At 36.7% G+C, this 20,341-nt stretch overlaps 1 protein-coding gene across 1 annotated transcript; it reads left to right on the top strand.

Moving 5' to 3' along the window:
* The first annotated feature begins 3,897 nt into the window (after positions 1-3,897).
* LOC140240486 (uncharacterized) lies at positions 3,898-20,103 on the top strand. The gene is made up of 8 exons (XM_072320260.1): positions 3,898-3,907; positions 10,849-11,181; positions 15,489-15,680; positions 16,742-17,068; positions 18,250-18,525; positions 18,731-18,733; positions 19,009-19,305; positions 19,970-20,103. Exons 1-8 carry the CDS (start codon positions 3,898-3,900, stop codon positions 20,101-20,103), a joined length of 1,572 nt encoding a protein of 523 aa, XP_072176361.1.
* Positions 20,104-20,341: the final 238 nt, after the last annotated feature.

Raw genomic sequence — 20,341 nt, forward strand, 5'->3', positions numbered from 1 at the left:
ACCTCTCATAGTGGCAGTCGGATCGAAATGTCCACAATTTCACAATGAACACAATTTCTTCGACTTATGTACATTGTAATCTGTATAATGATGTTTTCTGTGATATTACTGAAAAGAAATTTGATTTTGTATGAAATTATGTTGAAGAAAATAAAATAAATGAAACAAACAAGCAAGCAAATCTATATGTCTCTTCTGTAGTTTCCGGATAGAATTATTGCCCATATTTTAAATGATTGTTTCGTCTTTGCTGATGGAAGTGACTTAAAACGAGTTAACGAAGAGCATGCTTTGAAATGAATAGTCAGGTAACGAATTTAATACTACTGTAATTATGCTTACTTTAATTGTTGATAAGCTTTTCATTAGCAACTGATGAATTTCATAATTTTGATTAGTTAATTTCGAAAATTCAATTAATTAGAAACTTTGCTGTGTGGTGAGTTAATGTCCAAAACCCCTGATAAGCATGATATTTGGCGTATGATCTCACGCGGTTGCTGTTGCTTTGCTGTTTGCTCAGTTAATGACAAGATTTATAGCATTTTATCTTTTCATACAAGAATATAACAAGAAGTCAAAAAAGATATTGAGTAAATCATTATTGGACATTGAATGACGTGGACAAAGGTTAATTCTTGACTTAAATGTATATCACCGTTTTTCTTTATTCTGCAAAATACATGTATATTATGAGCAGGTGTTTTTTCCGCATTAAATGAAAATAATATTTGACGTACCTGTTGTTCAAAAGACAGATGAAACTAAACCAGGGGTGATAAAAATATATAATGGGCCAGACAATTGGCATGCAAATTTAAATTATGTTAAATAATGTAAATGATATGTTTTTTTAAGGCTATAGAGTGAAAACTGCATGTATGTTACTGTTAGACGACACGGTTTTAGTAGGCCCCCTATTGACCATGATTTTTTTTTATTTTTCTAAATTACATTTAAAACTACTGAAAATATACACAATTAATGTTTCTGTGTCTACCATTTCATCACCATCACCTTCATCATCACCACCATCACTATCATCTTCACTATTACCATGGTTTTTTTTTTTTTTTCATCAGTCTGCCATCATCATAATCATTATAGTTTACCATATCTTCGTTACTAGTTATGAACTAGAATTCAAAACCTATTGCTTTCTACATGTTCAGGTCTTTTCCCCATTCTGCTATAACAAACTGTATATAAAATTATGCTCCTACCCCGCCCTCCTCAGTCCCCCCCCCCCCCCCCCCCGATAGGTTTTCTGGACTGCCATCATGTGTTTAAGCAACTGCTCATGGTGGCAGTCGGGTCCTTTAAATTTGAATTTTAAATTTTGTTATACAATGTAAATTGTCTCAATGGCAGTAATGTCCACAATTTCAGAATGAACACAATTTCTTCGAATTATGTACATTGTAATCCGTATAGTGAAGTTTTTTGTCATATCACTGAAAAGAAATTTGATTTTGTATGAAATCATGTTGAAGAAAATAAAATAAATCAAACAAACAAGGAAGTAAATCTTTATGTCTCATCTGTAGTTTCCGGATAAAATTATTGCCCATAATTTTAATGATTGTTTCGTCTTTGCTGATGGAAGTGACTTAAAACGAGTTAACGAAGAGAATGCTTTGAAATGAATAGTCAGGTAACGAATTTAATACTACTGTAATTCATGCTTACTTTAATTGTTGATAAGCTTTTCATTAGCAACTGATGAATTTCATAGTTTTAATTAGTTAATTACAAAAATTCAACTAATTAGAAACTTTGCTGTGTGGTGAATTAATGTCCAAAACCCCTGATAAGCATGATATTTGGCGTATGATCTCACGCGGTTGTTGTTGCTTTGCTGTTTGCTCAGTTAATGACAAGATTCATAGCATGTATCTTTTCATACAAGAATATAACAAGAAGTCAAAAAAGATATTGAGTAAATCATTATTGGACATTGAATGACGTGGACAAAGGTTAATTCTTGACTTAAATGTATATCACTGTTTTTCTTTATTATGCAAAATTATTATGAGCAGGTGTTTTTTCCGCATTAAATGAAAATAATATTTGACGTACCTGTTGTTCAAAAGACAGATGAAACTAAACCTGGGGTGATAAAAATGCAGGAGATCATTATCATACGCAGATGCTGGACGAGGATAATGGCCTCGAATATTCACAATATAATCAAAGACAATCCAGTCATCACTCATCAAACGGATTCCGAGTGGGGAAACAAACGCGGAATGGTGCAGCATGGTGCAAAAGTGTAGACAGTTTATGCAGATACATTTGTATTGCTGATTTTTAGAAGAGGAAATGCAGAGAGAATGATCTTGTATTTCTCATGAAAAGAATGGTATCTCAAAAGGATTATGGTTTTAAAAGAATGAATCGATGTGTTATGACGCATTACATGAATGACAAAAACTACCGACTTTTGCAATAAACGTTTCTATAAAAACCGATTGAATCTTTGACTTTGTGTATTATACATAAGACAGGGATCATTACGCCTGTGAAACGTCAATGAGAGGAAATCATTGTTTGAGGATGCACTTGTCCTTTACAGGTTTGGGAAATGACGTAACGGGTGAATGCTATACATTAAAGGCTGGTCGAAGACCTTGTAATTCAGTGTTGCATCTTCGTTTGCATTGTTTTGCACACGATTCCAGCAAATGTATCTTTGTTTGTTTGTTTGTTTGTTTCAATTCATCATACAGTCATACTTGATGGTCGCTTTCATGCATTGTGAGCACGGTGAGAGAAATTATATAGACATGAAGGTCAAATCTACTTCTACACGCATGTAGAGTGTGCATGAGGCTGTTGCTTGTCCAAAAGGACGGTATTCGCACCCATCCATTTGCCTAAAGATCCTCCATTAATATAAGATGAAATCATTGTTTGAGGATGCACTTGTCCTTTACAGGTTTGGGAAATGACGTAACGGGTGAATGCTATACATTAAAGGCTGGTCGAAGACCTTGTAATTCAGTGTTGCATCTTCGTTTGCATTGTTTTGCACACGATTCCAGCAAATGTATCTTTGTTTGTTTGTTTGTTTGTTTCAATTCATCATACAGTCATACTTGATGGTCGCTTTCATGCATTGTGAGCACGGTGAGAGAAATTATATAGACATGAAGGTCAAATCTACTTCTACACGCATGTAGAGTGTGCATGAGGCTGTTGCTTGTCCAAAAGGACGGTATTCGCACCCATCCATTTGCCTAAAGATCCTCCATTAATATAAGATGAAAAGTGCCAACTGCAAACGTTTATATGTTTGGTTATCATAACTCGTGTAATGGAATATGCACCATGCAGATCGGGCGAAATGTTATAGTATAACATCAGAAGTCAGAGCTGAATTGGGGAGTATTATTTTGTAAGTCTGAGGGTCATAATATGCGCCGACAGATTCATCTGTGAATAAGATTTATGTAGTTAGGTTTGTGTGTGGGTGTTTTTTTTTTTTTTCAAACCAGTTCAAAGAATGAAAACAGCTACCAAGTGTTTAATCATACTCTGTAATATAAATTGTACGGACCTGTTCAAGTTGCAAAGAAGCTTTGTACCTAATTTGTGTTAAATCGTATTCGTTTACACGCGCAACCTTCAACTCAAATCGTCAAAGAAAAAAATTTTACAAAATCTTCATCAGTATTGATATTTAGAGTTGATGAATTACAGTTTTATGCAATTAGAGAGTCATATCAAGATAGGAACTCCAAAAGTCCTCAAGCATGCTATAAATGCTATTTGCAGGCTGCAAAATCAAATATACTCCTTTACTGCCGAAATTAAAGAAAAAAAAAGTGCTTTTCAGCTAATGGCTAGTTATCAATGCAGTCTTTCCTTCTCAAAACGCCATAAAAAGTAGCAATAATGGGGTTCTGTAAGTTATACATGTACTGTTATCTACATCGAAAATATGAAAATCGACAAGGTCTATGAAAATTGTTTCTAAATTCAATGATATGGACGTTTAATACTAAGTGTATACTAGTAAGAACTATAAGGTTTGGCACATCAATTTAATACTGACAAAAGCTCAGAACTGTATTGAGAAATGTCCTCTTCTAATAGCGGTAGCAAGAGGGCGCTATAAGCATTGCTGAGATTTTTTTTTAATTAAAGGTATTGTTTACATTGTGCGCAGTGATTTAAAAATCAAAAGTTATCACATTTTGATGCATATGTGCACGACAGTGTTATCAAAACATCCATATCATATAAAAATGACGCAATAAAACCTAGGATATAAGGAGATATCACTATTTTGTCAGTATGTAGACGGTTTATTCTGGAAACAATTTTATTATCACTATTGTTCACATTTTGTATATCTAACAATATTTAACATTGATTATGTATACTGCTAAACATTTTTACATTGGTTGTTTTTATCCGAAAGACACATTTAAAACTATTTTGAAGCACTAAACCTGGGTTTTGGCTTCATCTGTAAATGGTGAATAACGCCTTTATTAAGATGACTACATGTTTATGCTTTGACTTTGCCATCACCATATCTATAGGCAATGTGTTTGCACATTTTTTTAATGGGTGTGAGGGGGTTCATCTGTAATATAGCTACATCAGGTCTAATGGGACTTGGAATGGAATACATGCAGCAGTGAACTGAACTGTTCAAATGCGAACAAAGATACTGTTACACGTGTGTCTAGCTTTGAGATAAATATAGAAAAGCAAGCAAGCAATCAAACAAACAAAATGAGTAAATTACAATAACTGCGCTGTTGATTATACTCTCAAATACGCATTCCCCACAAAATTAAAGATTGCAGTTCTCCGTAGAGGTACAATGTTAGTTAGAATCAAAGGATTGCAAGAATTTCTTTTTAATGTGATTATTGGTTTGTTTTACTTTAATTCTTCATAATACCACGATTTTGTTTTCTCCTCGAAACCTAGACCTGCTTGAAGAAGATATGGTTTTTACTCGTATAGGAATTATTTATCTATTATATTTTTTTTTGTGCAAAAATTCGCCGAAATATATAATGTATAACTCTAAATGAGGTACAATTTGTAGAGACATTCACCTTCACCAACCACAGCTACTGACAATGACTGAAGGCCTGCTTCTTGTCAAGCGTATACATGGGTCTGTTTTTTTTTTAATGCATTCTCCAATCTTTAAAAAAAAAGTTTCAGGTAACATGCACGAAATAAAATACGTGTATTGAGTGTGTGGTGAGTGGGATGTGTGTGTGTGTGTGTGTGTGTGTGTGTGTGTGTGTGTGTGTGTGTGTGTGTGTATGTGCTCGTGGTTGATAGTTTATGTATGCTCAGACAAGACATCTTATCTATATTAATGCGATAATGATAAATTTTAGTCATTGATTACAGATACGAGACATGATTTTCAACTGAACGAAATACTGTCTCGGAGGACTGACCTTTTCCCCCTTCTCTCCTCCCCATCTCTCACATCTCTCCCTCACAAAGGTAAACAAACAAGCAAGCAAACAAACAAACAAACAAACAAAACCCACAGACCTGAATAATCCTATACTGAGAGAAATCCTATACTGGCAGAAAGTTAAACGTATCTTTGGCGTCATTATCCATCTGTGAGGGAAATGAATGTCTCGAGGAAATGCAATTTCTATCCTTGAAACACTTCAGAAAAAGAGGAAGAGTATGCTTGTTCGCACATGCGGAAGTAAGCCACGGCTGATTTTGCGTCAGCATAAGTGAAACATACTTCAAAAATTTGAGAGAGGAAAGGGAGTCATTCACGTGGTGTCAAATTATGGTTCTTTGATTATCTTACAACGTGTCTGTTGACGAAGTTAATACCAATCATTTCCTGTGTTTTGTTAGGCAAAGGAAAGAACAACAATCCACTGCATAATGTGATGATTATACGGAAATATTGGCTGTATGTGCTTTGTGATATCTGCATAACTAAGTTCCAAACCCATACTGGAAGTTCGCTTATGAAGTTCATGTATCTAACTGAGTCTTTACAACACTATCGTGCACTATCGTACATGATTATCATTGTATCATGCCGCACATAGATGAAATAGTTCCACTCAAATGCACTTAGAAAGCTAGAAAATCTGCTTTTATAGTGAAAAAAAAATGATGCAATAGTTTATACAGACACACTTGTAATATAATTCATGCGTATAATGTGGGTTTGGAAAATATTTGGGACTATCAAATAATTATAGCAAGAACGGCAAACGCGGAGCAATATGCAGATATAGTGTGAAATGGTCGAATGGTCTCCATACATACTCGAATAATGGTCGGGGGAGAAATTGGACATCAGGCGGTCAGTCTCGTCAGATCATTTAGGTCGTGTAACAGTGTAACATTTTATCTACAATAAGTTTAAAAAACGAAAGCAAAAATTTGCATGTTTAGAATGTCTATAGAACTTTTGAACAGTGCAGAAAATTCCTTCTTCGACGTTTCACCTACAGGATTCACCGGTGTCCGGGAATGACGACTGATAAACGAGTATTGATCCTCTTTGGGGTATTTTGCATCGCCATTCGAAATATAGGTAAGATGTAAACATCAAAACAGGTTCAATTTTTATTCAATACATAAAAATACATACGCATACCTTTTCACAGCAAAATTATCTGTGAATTTGTTGCTTAGATTTCCTTCCCACCTCGGTTTATATGGCTTACTTTTTTTCTTTTAAATATTTTTCTTCTGTAGGGAAATGCATAGCGCTACACAAAACTTCGGATCAACGGAAATAAGAATAGGATATAATGTGCAACAAGAAGCACAAAATTGTCATTCACAATGACCGTGTCTGCGCAATGTCTTGAAAATAGTTGACTGTTCCTTTATCTCCAAGACGATTACATACCCATGGAAGTTTCAAGTGAAAGAGCTTTTGGAATCAATTTCAAGTGAGGTGATTAACTATACTCTTTTATTTTCTTTTGTTATTATTTTATCTAGGTGGAACCAGCGTTACTCTTGAAGTACCAAGCCCTCTGACACCAAACCTGGAAGTAACAGCTAACTGTACAGCCGATGGAGTGTTTGGCTCAGAACACGTGATCTGGTACTTAAATGGCGTACAGATTACCGATGGCGTACAAACAACTAGCACAGTGGATAGTCTGATCCACTGTTTAGAGGGTCTGACAGAAAATTTGGATATAGGCTCTTAATGTCTAAAAGTTTAAGATGACATTGTTTTTGGATGCATATCTTAAATTCGTAAGCTCTTTTGCCATAGTTTTTGGCAATTTCGTGATATTCTTGAAAAACTGCTTGGATTTTGGTATCATTTTCTGCCACCCTACCTCTATCTTGGAAAGTTGCCCAAAATATCACATCGTCCCTCAGACACGTGACGTCAGATGATGAGATAGAATGCTGAAATTGACAAATCAATTCCGCGAATTATAAGAATGAACGATTTCGTCAAAATTAATTCTTTCTTTCTTTCTAAAGCATGAGCAAATTTTACTGTTATTTTTTTAATTATTGAATGAAAGTGGAAATTGACACTTGTTCTTTTTTTTTTCTCGTTTTCCTGCCGATGATATCTATTTTTTATTTTCTCTGCTATCTAGCCGCGGTAACTGTGACACTGTCCTTATCTGTGTATTTTTCCTCATTTTATCAATGACTTTCGATGAAAAATAAAAAAGATACCCTACGCTTTAGATATGAGTTCTATATAACAACCATGAACACTCACAGACACAGACACCATTATGATCCATGAATATTCAATGCAAGATTAGATCTTTCTCAATCTGCCGATAAAAAACAAAAAAGAAGAATCTAAGTTTGACATGTGTATTCATAAAAAAAAACAGTGTGTGAGTCGCACTGTTTCGGTTGAGATAGGACTACAGGTTTCCAACGTGCTTTTTTATATAATGATTTTTTTTCTTCAAATAATGAGAAACCTCTTATGAAATATAAAAGAGCATAACTTGTAAGAAGAATTCATATAATGAAAATTGGTCTTGAAAGGGCTGAGACATCCAAAACAAAGCAATCCTAATAAAAGGAGAGAACCATGCACCTTTATATTAGGATCGTTTTGTTTTACTCTGTTTTGGATATCTCAGCAATTTTAAAACTAATTTTCATCAAATAAACTTTTAAATCCTCTTAGAATCATATACTCTTCAACATTTCTAAAGTAGTTTCTAAGTATCATTCAAAAGTTAAAGACTGAACCCTCACCTCAACCAAAACTATACTATCCCTTTAAGGAACATCCCCTCCTCATCCGAATCCAAACATTGAGTCGATGGTACAGAGTATTGTGTGACGGAAGTGAACTTTCACACGGATACATCAGCACACTCTTTCAAGTCGAATTTACGGTACCGCGGTAGAGCAATGTCGTGAGATGAAGAAATAAGATCTTTTGGGGATATCCCTGAGAAGATGATGTCAAAATATTGAAACAGGTGGTTCGTCGTTTGACCAGAAAATACGAAAATCCCAAGCACGTTCCCTCGATCTGATGTAAGGCTCCGAAGGCAGAAATTTTCTACTCCCTCATCGGACTCTCTGAGGATATTCCGTTATACCTGGAATAAACTTACGGACGCCGGTATATCTTTTCATCTTATGACTTTACGGTTTTGAAAAGGTGTGGTATAAAGATAATAACACATATTTTGTAATTATCATTTTTCTAGTTGGAATGAAATGATGTAAACTATGGAAGAAAAATAGATTCATTCAAAATAAGGAGATTCTTTCTGCCCTTTTGTGTCCATTGGCTCACGTATAAGTCATGTCTCATTTCAAAGTCCGATCCCCACTCATTATGTTTCACTGACAAACATGGGTGGATATTATTAACCATATTTCTAATAAAGGTAATATTGCCGACGAATTTCGATGGTATCGACGTGATCTTCTTAAGTGAATTTGGCAGACATGTAAAACCGTTTATGTAAAAATGATCATCTTTTTATCAATCTTAATGGTCATAAGTTCAGTAATGACATAGATCACTATGTTATCAGACATATTTCTTGGCGACATTAATCTCTAGAATCTCTTGCATTGATGCATTGTTTACCTGTGAGTTTCTTACTTGTCACATTTTGGTAGCTCGTGTCATTTTCTGTACGAACGACGGAAATGGAAAAAATATCTTTAGTGTGTTTCCATGTACAATTGACTCCCATGTGATGTGGAGATAAGGTGCAAAACGAAAACGAAGTAATGATATGAAATGTAATTGCACGAAAGATAAGATCGAAGCTTTATGGATATTTTGTCGATTGCATTGCCACAATCTTTGAAGCAAAAGGAAAAGAAGGAAAAAACGAATGAGAAACACGGACTTTGCAGATGGCCACAGTCGCTCAGGGGCAATGTTAGACTTTTTACTACGGTTTCCGAGGAAGTCACTGCTCAAGACCGTGCGATGGTAGAACTGGTGAGTACAGCGAAAAATATGGATTCATTCCAAAAAACCAAACTAACAGACTAACACAAGAGAGAATGTGTAGCTCATTAAACTTTGCGTGTTTCTCAGCCCATGGAAGTTCTGATCCTTTATAACGTGTCCATTGATTCATCTATTTCACCCTTTTAAGTTACAAAGCATAAGGTATGTAACAGTGCATTGTGTGTGTAACAAGACTTGCAGAGCATGATCGAGCTTTGGTAAATGCAACGTTGTTCTGAAAGGGCAAACCACTCGGATATTCTGGGTGCTTGTCTTATTTGAAACATCGGAAATCAGTATTCTCCCAACCAACATGGCCGTTTGTGGTGGAATCATTGCACGCAGGAGGTGTTATTCATTGTTTTAATAATTATCATTTGAACCTGCGTTATTTGCAAAATGACTTATTGTTTTGTTACAGTTGTGTTACTGTTAGAACACACCAAGCCTGCTTCATGGCCCCTTGCTAATCCTCGTCTTATGGCGGGTGAAGCTTCTCGCTGATGTAGGCCTACTCTCATAGAAGCTTTAGATTTGCGACGAGGACGCTATTGCAGACGACAACTGCGTTGGCCCTTTTCTTCTCTAACCCTGCGTCCTGCTGCAAAGTAGCTTTTGATTTCGCGAAGACACAGCCTTTACAAAGTAAAGTGGTACCCTCATATGATCATTGCATCAAGTAAGACCAAGTTTTCTGCGTCGTGAATTTGAGCCGACGCAAACATGACCCGAAAATGACGTAAAAACTCAGACGACGCGGGATCGATTGTGATAAGCGACTTTGCGCATGCGCAGGACAGGCTTTTCCTCCCTAAAAGTCAGCGTCTATTAAAATCTAAAAGCTCCCTAATTCTTCAGGCGTGGCGGGCCACATTTTGACAGCACGTCTGGATCACACCTTAATTTACATTATACAGCCGATTCTTTCCCAACTGCGTGTAAAAATGTCTAAACCTATTCAACCCGGCCACACTGGAAAGATGTTTGCGTTGCCATAGTTATAATCTTTAAATAAAAAAAGTGAGGCTCTTGGGGTACTTTTACTGATAGGTAATCTGTTTGAACATATGAAATATCTTAGTGCTTATCATTAATTACAAGTCACTTACAATATTCATCTAGTTGTGTTGAAGTAATTGTGAGCAAAAGCATGCCTCTCCAATATCTTGTCTACACTCTGTACCATTTTTTTAGAACAGCGAATGCAAATCAACGTTGCTATCAGAAAGGCCCCAACCGCATCCATTGTTACTTGAACATTGTTGAATATTTACTGTGCAGTTCCCTTAGTGCTGTAATGTATGATTCAGAAAATATGACTCAATGTCTCATTTGAAATTGCCTCCTAATATTTTGTTTTGTTTGTTGTTTTTGTTTTTGTTTTTGTTTTTGTTTTTCAGTGAGACTTGTGGGAGGGACAGACGAGCACGAAGGTCGAGTGGAGATACTGTGTGACGGGGTCTGGGGCACGGCGTGTGACTGGGGTTGGGATACTGAGGAAGGGAACGCGGTGTGCCGACAGCTTGGGTACTCATCGGCTGCCTCGGTTTATCACGACGCCCATTTCGGAGAAGGATCTGGTCCCATTTGGTTAGACCATGGAATTAAGTGTCCCACACTGGATAAAAATTCCCTTTTAGAGTGCTATCACTACCCGTGGGGATGCCACCCTGCTGACTGGGACGAAAGCTGTGGGCACGACGATGACGTTGGCGTACGATGTGCTGGAGAACGTGAGTATAATTCTTATTCTTTATATCCTCCGCTAAGGAGGTTATGTCTTTTGCTGGTGTTTGTTTGTTTGTCTGTTTGTTCATTTGTCTGTGTGCAAAATAACTCGAAAAATTGGGAACGAATTTGTTTAAAACTTATAGAAAAGGTTTGAGAATGACACAAGAAATAGATGATTAAATTTTGGTAGTGATCAGGGAATTTTTTCATGGATTTTATGAAGATTTTTTTTTTTTTTTTTTTTGATATTTTGGCAGGTTGGGTCATTCAGGAGTTCAAGCTGCGCGTTTTTTTGTTTGTTTGTTTGTTTGTTTGCTTTTTTTTGGGGGGGGGGGGGGTTCTGCGGCTATGCGCGGGCGTGGCACCGCGCAGCTGGGAATTGAAGATGTAACAAAAAGCTTTTATATCGGGAAATCGGGCTAATTAGGTGATCCGAGAATCCTCTCGGATCACCTTCTGTATCTGTACGGATTCTTTGTTGGTTCTTCTTCTTCTTTATTTCTGGACAAAATTTGTGTAGAGGTTAGCTCAGAAAGTCCTCTTCCTATCAATTTCAAAATTATACCATATATGTATCATGTCCCAAAGACGACAGATCTAATGTATAATAGTGATCAGTCGACCGTGACGTCACTGTGACGTCATTATATGAAAACACATTCTCAATCATATCTCACTAATGGAATAGAGTTTTTCAATGAAATTTACGTCACATATATTTCAAGTTATGCGCATTCTACTCATATTCTCAAAATTCATATTTTCTCTTAAAACGTGCGCGTACGCGCGCGTTGAAATATTTGTATGCTCAAATCGAGCTCAATTTTTTTTTGCACACGTTTCAGACCATTTGCAGCATTTTTTGAAAAATTGAAAAAATTGGACGGACGCGTACGCGCGCGCACATATACGCACGTACAGCTCATATGCAACAGAAATTTCCCGATTTTTTACATTTATCGGATGTCTGAAAAGTCAAGGAACATTTCTAGCAAGTTTCAAGTCAATCCGACTCAATATGACGTCATACGGGACTGTCAAAGTTGAAATTCCGCGCGCGCGTCAATGGCGATATACAGTACAACAATGCCCAAAAACCGCCAATTTTAAATCCGATTTTACTCGTCAGGATGGACGGTGACCCCCCATTTTCTTTACATATTCTGAAAGCTGATGAGTTGTACATGTCAGTTTATGGGTTGGCGATACTGAAAAAGTGATTAAAAGATATCAAATTTCTTAATAAAGTAAAAAAAGTAAATTTTCAAAATGACGTCATCAATTTTCAAGTTTACTTGGGCGTATCTCACTTATCCTCTGCCAATTTTCACTCAGATTTCAGTATGTTGTAGCTTATTAAATGTTCTTTCATTAATGTAATAACAACATTTTGATTGGATGGCGGCATCACCTCGTAAAAATGGATTAAAAGTAATCTTGTCAAATTTGACCAGTTTACGTGTTATCTCTATGGGAGAGCAGTTTTTCTGGCAGTGAAAATTGACATGACTATCTTTTTCGAGCATTAGCTCACTTATGCTTCGGTGAATTTTTCCCAGATTTTAGTATGTTGTAGCTGAGACTTTGGGCTATCGTGAATGTGCCCTCCATTTTTTCATACGAGGCCGGCATCACGTCGAAAAACTTGGTTGAAAATGGCACGTGGCTTCGATGCAGCGTCATTTTGCTTAATACACAGGGCCTATGGAGCATGAAATAGGTCATTGCATAGCGCATCCGACTCGTAATCCTAAGGTCCCTGGTTCGAGCCTCACCCTTGCCAATATTTTTTTATTTTTTTTTCCAAACTCTTTTTTCTTCTTTTTCTTTATTTAGTCTTAATCTCCCTTCCTAACTTTATCTTTTTCTGATTTTTTAATGCTTCTCCTTCAAATTTCTATAAAATAACATAATTTTTTCTTTATTTTTCTTTCTTTCTACTACATTCTGTGCAATAGATGAAGAACAACAATGGTTATCAATCTCATATTTTGCACATGTTTAGTTCATGTCACGTACATTATTTCATAAAATAACAACTTCTTGATCGGACACCATCTTGGGTATGTAAATTAGGGTCAAAGGTCATAAATGTTTCATCCTGTATCTTGGTGAATACATGTCCTATCTTTACCATATTTTGCACACGTAAAGACCATGTTACAAGGATCATTTCACAAAATAACCACTTTTTGCTCAGATGCCATCTTGGCTGTGCAAAGTGGGGTCAAAGGTCATATGTACTTCTTCCTGTATCTTCGTTATGACGTGTTATCTGTATGGGAGGGAATTTTTCTAGATGTGAAAATTGACATGATTGTCTTTATTGACGACTAGCTCACTTACCCTTCGGTGAATTTCTTCCAGATTTTAGTATGTTGTAGCCAATTTAATACTCTTTAAGTTTTGTTCATCAAAATTTTAATCGGATGATGTCTTCACCTCGTGAAAATGGATATAATGTAACCTTGTCAAATTTAACCAGTTTACGTGTTATCTCTATGGGAGGGAATTTTTCTGGAAATGAAAATTGACATGACGGTCTTTATCGAGCACTAGCTCACTTACTCCTCGGTGAATTTCTCCCAGATTTTAATATGTTGTAGCTGAGACTTTGGGCTATCGTAAATATTCGCTCCATCTTTTCATACGACGCCGAGATCACGTCAAAAAACTTGGTTGAAATCAAACTTATCTTCGATGTATTGAGATATTTCTTTCTTTCTGCAACTTTCTTTGCAATAACTCTAGAAAAACAGCCCCTATCACCCCCATATTTTGCACATGTTTAGTTTATGTCACGTACATTATTTCATAAAATAACAACTACTTGATCAGACACCATCTTGGGTATGTAAATTAGGGTCAAAGGTCATAAATGTTTCAACCTGTATCTTGGTGAATACATGTCCTATCTTTCCAATATTTTGCACACGCAAAGACCATGTTACAAGAATCATTTCACAAAATAACCACTTTTTGCTCAGATGCCATCTTGGCTGTGCAAAGTTGGGTCAATGGTTAAATGTACTTCATTCTGTATCTTCGTTATAGTTTATACCAGGGAGGTACCTCCCTGGTTTATACCGAATTTGGTACCAAAGATGGTAGACCTGACTCTCTTTTGTAAATGAGAATCCAAATATCACACGGCCAATGTCTCTAAACACAGATGAAACCTATATGGTCATGCCTATTGCGATCAGGACTCGAATCATTGATTAAAAAAAAAAAAAATCGGATCACCTAATTTGTCAGTCTTGACAAATTCCGAGTCTAGTTTCAGTATGCATGCGTATGGATGGAAACCACTGATCTCTGTGGGAGAACAAGATCAGTGGTGAAAATGACTGCTTGGCGGAGGTCTGCGCTCTCAGAGTGCTTCTCTAGTTTCAATTTTGTCATATTCTTTCTCCTTTTTTTCACGATATTTGTGAATAATCATTACAGTTTGGCATAGGGTGGGGGCGCTGTGGCCTAGTGGATAAGACTCCCGACTCCACATCGCAGGGCCCGAGTTCGATTCTAGCCCAGTGTTTACGTCCTTGATGTTTTTATCCACCGTGTCCCTCTCGACCCAGGTGTATAAATGGGTATCTGGCAAAGCTAGGGAAATGATAATGACAAGGCTCTCTGGTAGAGCAATGGCAACACTGTGGAATCTACCTTGGATAAAGAATTGTTATTATTTGTATTATTATTACTATCATTATCATTATTAGTATATTATCATTATTAACATTATTACTTATCAATATCAATATTCAAATCTAATCATATCATATTCGCTGTTGTTGTTTCGGAGAGAATTCACTTGAAGTATGACATTTAATCATGACTGGAACATCTCACATATCAGCATGAACAGAATTGGTATCTATATCACCATACAAGATCATTGATATCCTATTCACTGATTTTGGTATGACCACCCCTATATGCTTTGTGTTTCTCTTCAAGATTTAACATGTAAAGATGTTTAGTTATTTCTCCAATAATCAAATACAAACTTTTTGATCGAAATGTTAGCTATATTGCTGTCAAAAATGATATTATTGCAATAGTGGTTCCAAATGCAAATCGAAATCAGGAGAATTAATGAGCTACATGACGTAAGCGTCACATAACCATATGCCACCCCATTTTAGTAGTACTTCACTATATGTCTCTAATTCCATCATGTGTTAATGATCAATGTCCTGTCATCCTGTTGGATGTAGAAATTGTACAGATGTACTGATGTACAAAATACGTCATTTATCTAATACCTTATTCTTTTATCCATTCATTCTGATGTGTGTGTAAACAGGAGATGAGGGTGCTGCAGCCGCAATATTTACTAACGTTGACTTGAACAAAGGCTTGAGCGCCGGGGTTGATCGCTTTACTTACTACGACATAAGCAGCGAGTTGACATTCACTCCAACGATAACAAACAACGGCGATATACTTCAGTGTCAAGTGTACGGTGTCGTGCGTTCTGTCACTCTTAAGGTTACAGGTAAATCCATTAAATTTTACTATTTCACACGCACTGCATGCCAGTTTTATTCGTCACAAATATTACACCTCTTATGTTGATGTTGGTGGAAATTTTCCCTCTCTGTGAACTATATAAGTCGAAGCCTTGTAGAAATTAATATACCAGATAAAAGTGCATTTCCTAAATACAAAGACATTATTAAAGCGTGTCAACGTATTCGAAATTATCAAATTCTAATTGTTGTGGTTATGAAACTCTACGACGCTTTTGTAATGTTAACCGTATAATAATCACCCTACAAATTTAAAGAATTTAAAAGAATGTTATCATGTATCATTATGTACATTAATGTATCAAATTATCGGGTAAGAAGAAATCATTTCCATGTCTGCTACGTTTTTTTTTTAATTGCTTTTCACTAATTGCTTTAGCCAGAGGGTTTACCATACTAAATAAAGTCACTATAATATATCTCATATGCATGTGAATTGACATATTCACCCAATGTTTCTCTGTGTTTGCATAAGGGTCAGCATGTTTGTTTATGCATGTGCTTGATGAATTTCCCTTCGTTCACTTTATTTGCGCCACAAGTAATAGCTGTACATGTCCCATCGAGCACATGTAGTTTATGGTAATGTAGCAAGTAGAAGAAAATTGTATGTTTGCCTGCTTCTTCTATCATACCCATATCACGTTGATCGTGTAGATCTACAAAACAAGCACAAAATTAGGATACAGAAGGCCACATGGTTCAAAAGTATCATCGCGAAAATCTAAACATGAATGATGATAGTATTATTGTAGTAATTTACTTATAGCGCACAATAGTCTAAACGATTCTCTATGTCCTCTTTATACAACTTCTGTTTTGGCGATACTTTGTATTACACTTGTACTGTGCCACAATTTTGTTTCTCTGTGTAATCAGAGACTCCCATATCAATTTAATATTTTTAATTTTAAAGTTCTACTTGTGCTTTGATATGACCTACGATTACACTTGAAATAGTTCATTACTTTAAGATGTCAACTCGTAACATGCGATTTCAACAATAAATGCTTAAATTGACTAACAGGAGGTGGTGTGCCCCAGTCTATCACTCCATGTATCACGCCAAGTCCCGTTACCCCTCCACGAGAGAACATCTTATCCATCAATGCTGTAGAGATTAAAGGCGAAAATAATCTGGTTAATCTGGTCATCTCCTGTCACGTGAACTTCACTGATCAGCCGTCCCCGTACCTCCACACCTACACCATCGGGACTGAGACTACGACTCTATCGTCATCAAGCTGCGCCTCAGCCATCCTCTCACCACGCCCCAACGCCTGCATCGAACTCACGTGCTCCGCGACGAACGGGATTGGGACGACCTCAGCCACGCTAACACACTGTCCTAACGGTATTCATCATTACAACTAACTCATAATTTTACGGACTAAGTAGTGAGTTGTGCTATTCCTACAATGCAGCATTCCTTGAGGATATTTTAGTACATGTTATGTGTTTTCAAGAGGTTACAGTGCGTTATTCCGAAGGTTCATCATTCCGAAGGTTCGTTAATCCGAAAATGAAAAAAAAGGTCGTTATTCCCGATGTTCGATACTCCCAAGGTTTCGTGACTCCTAAAATGGAATAAGGTTCGTTATTCCCAAGGTGGGTTTATCCGAAAATTAAATACGGTTCATTAATTCCAAAAGAGAATAGGGTTCGTTATAAGTTATTTGTAAATCCAAAAATGAAATATGGTTCGGAATTCCGGCCGAAAAAGAAAAAAATGATATATAATTTAACTACGTAATACGATGATCTACTTAAAAATTTTTTTAGGGTATCAATTAAACAATGAAAGCTGAATTAAAAAACCCCCCACACACACGCACACACACACACGCACACACACAAACGTGTAACACATAAAAGCAAACACGGTATATAATACGTACTTATTGACGAACTGATGGAATAATTGTAATTATGTAATTGATGAAAAAGAAGTATCTTCTCCTCCTCCGTATTGGTATGCCACAATCCCCCTCTTCTACATCATCATCAGGATGAGCACTTCTTTGCCATGAATTATTCAATTTGCGGAATAACGACTGACATTTCGTTTTCGGATAAACGAACCTTTAATCATCTCGTTTTCGGATGAACTAACCTTCAGAATAACGACCTTGATTTCATTTTCGGATTAACGAACCCTCGGAACACTGTTTGTTTTCAGCAGTCTAATAGCACAACTCAAATTTATCATGCTCGTTTAAGCATCCTTGGTGACACCACTTTAATTCATTCTGCCATGTCGGGCTACCTCGGCGTTTCTTTATCGAAGCCAGAATTGCCACCTGAAATGTCATTGCATTATCAATCACAGTATTGTATATAATCTCGGTTTCATATATATAAAATACGTACTAACTGGACGCCTGGGAGTCAAGGTCAACTTCCTACAAATTGTTAGTTTGTTTGTTTTTACCATATGTGACGTCAAGGAATCACATTTCATCTTGAGGAACCTCCACTTTCATTTCCGATTTGGACGCAGATCAATGCATAACAATAATCATAATTATCAAACAGACAGGCCAGATGAAGATATCATCAGCGTAGAATTTGAGATTCGAGGAGATGATGAACCAAACCTCGTCATTACTTGCCTCGTGGATCCAGAAGACCAACCCTTTCCTCCAATCAACACGTACCTCATTGCAGTCGAAGATAACGTGATTTCCGATTCAGCTTCTCCTACGGTGACGATTGACCCTCAAGCCAACACATGCATCAATGTCGTGTGTACTGGAATAAATGAATATGGAGAGACTGAAATGACGAAGACCTACTGTCCCTCTAAGACAGGTGAATAAAAAACACAGGTTTCTTTTTTTCTCGGAATTACAGTAACATTTCTTATTTGAAAGTTTTGCATTGTTTTCCTTTTACCGTTTTTATTGTCTCCCCAAATTGAAAAGAATATCAAACACTGCAATTTTGTTCATATGATTCTGCAAAGGTTTTACGTTTGTTAAATACGTTACATTTACAGCCGTTCTGCAAACTTCAGAATGTAAGTGGTACTCGCGGGTTTGCAATGAAGACAAACATGTTGACAATAACAACATTGTGACACCTTTTACTAGAAAAGTGCTGATCTTCAATGACTAAACAAACTGTATGATTTCAAGTTCTCAGCAATCAAAATCTAAACTGCTGATCTGATCATGTTTCAGGTTGCTATTAGATCATTGCTTTGAGTATGAAAAGAAACCTTCTAATCTCTTCCCTTATAATTACTGATAAATCACCCTTTCCTTTTTCTAAATTCTATTTCACTTTTGACAGCCGGCCCCGAACAACCTGGTAGCAACATCCTTAGGATCCAGACGACGGAAATCAGAGCTGAAGGAAACCTGGTCACTCTAATCATCACCTGTCATGTTGACCTCTCTGACCAGCCTTACCCACATCTCCATACATACACCATTACAGCTGATAACGATACCTTGTCCTCCTCCAGCTGTGCCTCAACGATCCTGTTTCCACTCCCCGATACTTGCATCAATGTCACGTGTTCTGCGACCAACGGATTTGGAGATACGTTGTCATGGATAGTACACTGCCGGGCAGAAATTCTTTTTGGTAGGTTAAAAAAACATTATTTTGGTCCATCTTTCTGAGATCAGAGAATGTAGTGTGTGTATAATAAGTATGAAATTTATCCAACTGGTCAACAGGTTAGAGTATCACAGGCTCGGAAATCAGGGATCAGAAATCTCCTTTCACGAAGTGCAGATTTAAAAAAAAAAAATGATAATCCGAGAGCGAAGAGCCACGCAAGACAAGAGGGCGCCAGAGAGCTTTACTGACAGATGGATACAAGTGATGCGCCTGTTTTGATAGTATTAGTCATTACGTTCAGAAGCGTTCCAGGTCGAATGGGAACGTTATAATATCTCATTAGTTAGTATGAACAATACGACTGTATTTTTTTTTTATTTCTCCTTGTTTTAGACAGATGTTCTGCAGCGTTTTGCCAAATATAATTTGCTTTCACTGACGTATAAGAAAAAAAAAACTTAAGTCGACGATTTGAACAGGAAAAGAGTCAGCAACGAAAGTGTCTTCATACAGGATCATGACTAAATATCGTTGACTCGGGTGGCGTCTCGTTTAGTAAAAAAAAAAAAAAAAAAAAAGCAGGGAAAAGGTCCTTGCCTTAATCAATACACTACTGAGAAAATGTATGGAAAAGAAATCAGGAAGAAGCAAACATTATTGTTGTTCTTTGGTGCTCTATCGATAGGAGGTCCCATAGCTTGTCCTCATCGACGGGTCCTTCAACAATCGTCGACCACGTACGCTCTTCTCGTCGTCGTTTTCATCCTCTCCGTCATCACCTGCCTCACTGTTCTCATGAAGAGAAAAAGTGTCTACTGATCGAGGTGAGTATATTCACTAGGATTATTTCAGTATATTATGTACTTTTCACAGAATGATCAAATAGGATATTAAAACATTTTCGATTATTGCTATATTATGTTTACCGTATAAGTGTGTTGGTACTTAGTAAAAAGCTCTCATACTCGTCTTAAAGCCTCGGCTACACCGGAGCCGAATCAGCTGCTAATCGACCCGAATACACGTATTCGGATGGATTCGGAAGCATTCTGTTCTC

The sequence above is a fragment of the Diadema setosum genome, chromosome 17, assembly GCF_964275005.1.
Source record: "Diadema setosum chromosome 17, eeDiaSeto1, whole genome shotgun sequence".
Classification (NCBI taxonomy): Eukaryota; Metazoa; Echinodermata; class Echinoidea; order Diadematoida; family Diadematidae; genus Diadema; species Diadema setosum.

Coding starts and splice junctions, on each gene's coding strand:
- LOC140240486 (XM_072320260.1), top strand. Junction 11,182..15,488: donor CGTACGATGTGCTGGAGAAC/GTGAGTATAATT, acceptor GTGTGTAAACAG/GAGATGAGGGTGCTGCAGCC. Junction 15,681..16,741: donor TGTCACTCTTAAGGTTACAG/GTAAATCCATTA, acceptor ATTGACTAACAG/GAGGTGGTGTGCCCCAGTCT.